The sequence below is a fragment of the Canis aureus genome, chromosome 12, assembly GCF_053574225.1.
Source record: "Canis aureus isolate CA01 chromosome 12, VMU_Caureus_v.1.0, whole genome shotgun sequence".
NCBI lineage: Eukaryota > Metazoa > Chordata > Mammalia > Carnivora > Canidae > Canis > Canis aureus.
In genome coordinates, this window is record NC_135622.1 from 25,580,117 (window position 1) to 25,586,116 (window position 6,000).

The 6,000-nt window shown below is 45.6% G+C and overlaps 1 protein-coding gene across 2 annotated transcripts in view; it reads right to left on the reverse strand.

Moving 5' to 3' along the window:
• The window catches only part of ST3GAL5 (ST3 beta-galactoside alpha-2,3-sialyltransferase 5), a 51,009-nt gene extending 45,009 nt beyond the window's left edge, over nucleotides 1-6,000 (reverse strand). Inside the window, exon 1 of one of the 2 annotated variants that reach the window (XM_077843149.1) lies at nucleotides 5,825-6,000. In XM_077843149.1, coding sequence (XP_077699275.1) covers nucleotides 5,825-5,915 — 91 coding nt within the window. In that variant the 5' untranslated portion in view covers nucleotides 5,916-6,000. The remainder of the gene's footprint in view (nucleotides 1-5,824) is intronic. The other variant, XM_077843150.1, reaches the window with a different exon arrangement.

Below are 6,000 nucleotides of genomic sequence, written 5' to 3' on the forward strand. Positions count from 1 at the left end.
CAAACTCATATGGCTTTTGTGAAAATTGAGTTGACATTATAAATAAACAAAATGACACATATATGAAAAAACATGACATACATATATTAAACATGAGGATAAACAGATGAGAATAAGGTGAGGCAGTACAGCATTTGTCTTTTTTCCTGTCCTATCTCTGTGTTGTAGCATGTAGGTTTGTTGGGAGGGGGGTGAATTTAATAAGAAGATTTTTCACAAAGAGCTCACTCCCTCTTCACCAACCAAAAAACACTGCTAGATTCCTATGATCCTAGATTTGCTTGGCAGGAACTGAACCCCACCACCAGAGTTAGCTCTGACTGTCCCTGCCCCCAGCTCAATGTTTACAGGCTAAGATGCAGAACTGCGTTGTCCAATACAGTTGCCACTAGCTACATGTGGCTGTTAAGTACGTCAAACATGGCCAAAACAAATTGAGATGTGCTGTATACAGTAAGTAAGAGATACACCAAGCTTTGAAGACTTAGTATGAACAGATCAATGTAAAATAGCTCTTTAACAATTATTATATTGATTTTGTAAAATATTGAACATATTGGGTTAACTGAAACATATTGTTAAAATTAACTTCACAGGGTGCCTGGGTGGCTCAGTTGGTTAAGGGTCTGACTCTTGATCTTTGGTCTAGTCTCAGGGTCATGAGTTCAAGCCTTGCACTGGGCTCCACACTAAGTGTGCAGCCTACTTTAAAAAAAATTGGGTTGCCTGGGTGGCTCAGTTAGTTAAGTGTCTGTCTTTGGCTCAAGTCATAATCCCAGGGTCCTGGGATCAAGCCCCACATCGGGCTCCCTGCTCAGTAGGGAGCCTGCTTCTCCCACTCCCCACTGCTCATGCTGTTTCTCACTCTCTTGCTCTCAAATAAATAAATAAATAAATAAATAAAATATTTTTAAAAATTAATTTCCCCTGTGTTTTTTAAAGTTTCCTTTCTTCTAATTCATTGGCTCTGTTTTAATTGCTATGTTCCCAACTTCTTAATTTAGCTAATTAAATCATTGCCATTTTTGTTAATAAGCAATTAAGACTGTACATTTCCCCCTTAAATACCAAGTTAGTTGCACCTCACAAGTTTTTTGAGTATACAACTCATCCTACAAGTTTTGACATATATGTTTACCATTATCAATTATCTTTCAAATTTAAATTTTCAAATATATTCTTTCAAAGTATCTTTTAATACGGATATAATTTAGTTGCACTGTGTTCAGAGAACTTAAATCTGTATGATACTGATTATTCTAAATATGTTAGGACTTCTTTCACAACCAGGTATACACTCAATTTTTATAGAAGTACAATCTTCACTTGCTGGGACCATGTTTTCTATATAATCAGTTTGATCAAGCTTATTGTTTGCTGGAATAATTCCTTATTCATTTTCACTCAGCTTGTCCTATCAGTTATTGAAAGATGTATGTTAAATCTCCCACTATGATGGCAAATTTGTCAACTTGCTTATCCTTCAGTTACTTTTTATATAGGTTGAAGCTGTGTTATTAGGTGCATAAGAGTTTAGAAGTTCTCATATTACTCAGAAATTGAAACTTTGATGCAGCTGTTTGGTTTTTGTTAAGATTTATTATTTATTTATTCACCAGAGACACACAGAGAGAGAGAGAGAGAGAGGCAGAGACACAGGCAGAGGGAGAAGCAGGCTTCATGCACCGGGAGCCCGATGTGGGATTCGATCCCGGGTCTCCAGGATCGCGCCCTGGGCCAAAGGCAGGCGCCAAACCGCTGCGCCACTATTCAGGATACTGATGAGAGAGGCCACAGTGAGGCACTTTCCAAAATATAATTCAAAAAAGTGCTGAATGAGAGACTCCTAACTCTGGGAAATGAACAAGGGGTGGTGGAAAGGGAGGTGGGCGGGGGGTGGGGGTGACTGGGTGACGGGCACTGAGGGCAGCACTTGATGGGATGAGCACTGGGTGTTATGCTATATGTTGGCAAATTGAACTCCAATTAAAAAAATGTAGCTACTAGAAAATTTTAAGTTATATGTGGCTTGGGTTATTTTTCCACGGACAGCACTGGTCTAGAGAGAGGATAAGCAAAGAGTCTGCACCAACCACCAAGCCCTGGAAGACTAAGGACTTGACTGCAAAAAATAACAAGCAAAGAGGGGAGAGTCTTGGCAGCTCTGTTAAATAAAGCACCATACTCTGTCTTCCTCTCTTGCTGCTAGAGTGTAGATAGGAAATGAGACCAAGATGTTTCTGAAAAGCAGAAAGGAAGTGAAGAACAAGACAGAAGCAGAGAAAAAAGCAGAAGCTGAGAAAACACAGTCAGGGAAGAAGGAACCCTACACATATAATAGAACAACTACTTCTCTTCTGAACTCAATACGTTTAAGCCTTTAATTATGAAAATGACACTTAATATTAAAAACAGCCTAACTGTTCAAAAGGCAGAACATTAAAATAGATCCATTAAAATAGACCTTTTTTGTTATTTTTATCATTTCTCTCTGAATTAATCATATCATATGATACTTAGCTATTATGATTCCAGATAATAAAAACTTGAAGGGAAAACGGAAAGAATTTATACATTATAGGAGTTGGTGAACCATCCGATAACCTAATCCTGGATATTTTTTCCATGCTGGAAGAAGAGAATAAAAATATCTTATATGGCCTCAAAAGACCAAGAAATGGGCTTTTCCTCTAGGACATGGGGGAATTCCTAGCAGAAGTCCAGAAATACAGAGAAGGCAGATCAGAGAAACAGAAACAAGTATAGAAAGTACAATATTAATGGAACCAGAGGGAGAAGAGGTTCCCAGAAGTGTCTGCAGCAAGAAGGCTGGGATCTGAGATAAGGTAAAGCAGTTTGGCCAGAGAAACTCTTTCCTGACAACATTGCTCTTGGGTTCCCCACAGCTCAGCCTGTCCTGCTGCCTGACTCTGGGGTGACTGGGTCATGGAGGTGACTCCACTTGCCAAGAGCATGTGGGACATAGGGCGATGCCAGGTAGAAACTGATCACAACTCCCGGCAGGACTCCTGACTGTCACCTTAGTGCATTCATCAGCTAGAAGAAGGATGTATTAACACTATACCAATAAAAATTAACCACTAATTACCATTTAATAACCATATTGATAATTATACTAATAACAAGGTTATTATTCAAAAACTGGAATAAAATAGCTTTGCCTGCATCTCCCAAAGCTGAGTATACACAGACCCATGACCGAGCAATCACACACCAACTATAACCCCCATCAGAAATGCATATGTATGTATACCAAAGACAGGTACGAGAATAGTCACAACAGCATTATATGAGATAGCCAAATGCTGGAAACTGCCCAAATGTCCATCAACGGTGCACAGATAAATATGTGATATATTATTCACCCAATGGCCAAAATCAGCAACAAGAGTGAGCACACTACAATGAGAGGCAGTGTCATGACTGAGTATCGGAAACCCAGCTCATAAGGAAAGATGGCAGAATCACAGACATTTATACAAACGTGGACAGTCAGGCGTAGGTTATCCTCGGGGATGTACGGTCTGGAAGGGAGCACATGAGGAGCTCCTGCTTCTTGATCTGAGTGCATGGGTGTGTTCAGTTTGGAAAACTGGTGAACAGTACACTTATAGTATGTCTACTTTTCTATTAAAAAGAAAGAAAAAAAGAAAAAGCTCTCCAGGTAAGATAAGCCTGGTAGTGTCCTTGTACCCCTCTAACCTCATTTGTCTCTTATTCCCTTACACAACTTCCTTACTCCCCCCTCTGCATGTGTGCTTAAGCTTGGGTCTCTCTCCCTGGGGAACCCACATGTCACCATCCATATTTATGGCTTCTTCCCACACGAGGCTGGTGATTTGAACCCCGCTCCCCCATTTTGGATGCCTTTGCTAACTTACACCATTCACAGGGATCCAGTCCTAGCTTCTCCTTTTTCAGCAGTTAGGAAGTTTGTACCATCATTATGTATCTTCCCAGCTGTTTTATTTCTGCTCAGCTAGACTAAAGACATGAAGCACGCCCTCTGGGAATGATCTCAACCCTCCGCAAGCCATTCAGATTAAATCGTTCCTCAGGAGCTAGAAGGGTATGGAAGGGGAGTCTTGATCCTTCTCCCAGGAATGGCTGGCTCCAAGACACACCCCTCTGCCCCCCAGCACCTGGATGGACTCCCACAGAGAACTCTGAGCCTCTTTTTATGGTCTGTTCACCTCCCAAGGGATAAATTCCCCTCACTGCTGCCAAACAGCATGGGGCTAACTTGGCAGCTTGTACCAAAATCATAAGCATTTTCAAAATAGGTAGTCAAAAACATGAGCTTTTAGAATTTACGCCTGTCAGCCCTTTCACTCTTCCATTAACCCCCTCACGCCTTCCCAGCTCACTCATTTCTTTTCTGGCCTAAAGAAAGAAATGGCTACTGATCATAACTAAGGTTTATTCCATCTTACAAAAACAGCAGCACTCGCATAATGAACAGCCACAAAAAAGGACTCAGGACATCCTGGTTATAGTGTCCTGGCAGTTCATAGCAGTCTCTCCCATCCAAGAAATTTAGGTGATCCTGGCTCTAACACTAGAAATGTAAGACATTCTTCCAAGCTGTCAAGCTTTCCAGATTACACAAGTGAAACCACAACCCATCATGTTTTTGAGTTGGTGCCCCTTCTCTCAACAGACATGGATTCCTCTTCCAGTTTCAAGATATGCATCTCACTATGGAAGAGCATTAGCAGTTATAAACCAAGAGGAGAGTGAGGCTAAACACCAGAGGGCAGGAGATGAGTCTCCTTCATCTTTGTACCAGGGCACCTAGCTCCCTGCTTGGCACAAGCAGGCAAGCCAAGGGCGCCAGATGAAACGCAGCACATAAAACTATTTTCTCTTTTAGAAGAACGATACCTAATTAAGCAAAGGCCACATATGCGAATTAAGACAAGAGGACGTAAAATTCATTTTTCGAGCCATCTATTGATTTGCAGGTCCCTCTTCACTGGTAAACACCTTCTTCGGTCAGAACCACTGAACCGGAGGCCCGGAAGGAAGCACAACCATCAGCAGCTCAAGCCTCCCACTAGAGACGAGGAGACAGAGAGCCCCACAGGGGGACCGGTGTCAGCCAAGGTCACCCAGCTGGTGTGGGGTGGGGACAAGACCCCGCCTCTCCCTCTTAGCCCAGATCCTCTGAGAGATGCTCTCCGAAAACCTTGCGTTACTTACTACCAGCGTATAACGAATGCATGCCCACGTCAAGGCACTGCTTACAATTCAAAGGGAAGCAAAAGGTCACCAAAATGTGTCTCTTCCGTTGGGCTGGCTGCAGAGAGGCGGCAAGGAAGGTCTATGGAGAATTTCTACCTGCAGACGCCACATACCGCGCCTTCCCGAAGGATGCAATGGGCAGCTGGGGAAGCTGCTAGTTACCCTACAAAGGGTTCCCCAATCCCGTCCCAGGGTAATGAGTGAACTCGGCTCCGATGGCTGGACGCTTCCACCAATGAATTAAACCCCGAGCCGCCGCGGAAAGCCCGGGGAGAAAGGGCGACTGGGGCTCGACCCGACACCCCGGCAGTTCCCCCCCTGCGCCTCCGCCGCGTCCACAGCGGCGCGGCGTCCCCCGCCTAGTCAGTCCACGCGGCGGGAGGCCACGACTCTCAGCCCGCGCCCCCGCGAGGCGCGTCTAGGGGCGCCGAGCCCGGGGCGCTCCCCGCGGGGCCCGGGTGGAGCCGCGGGGCCCAGCCAGGCAGGGGCAGGGGCTGATCGCTGCCGCCGCCCCCAGCCCGCGGGCCCCGCTACGCCGAGAAGGGGCCGCGCCACTTACCTCGGCCGGCAGGTGCCGCCGCCGCCGCCGCCGCCTCGGTTCGCAGCTGCAAGGGACGCCGCTCCGCGCCGCCCGCAGCCTTCGTCCGCATGCTAGGGAGGGGGCGCTGGCCGGCCTCCAGCCCCGGGCCCCGCGCCCCCGCCCGTCCCCGGCGCCGCGCTCGCGCCCATTCAGCA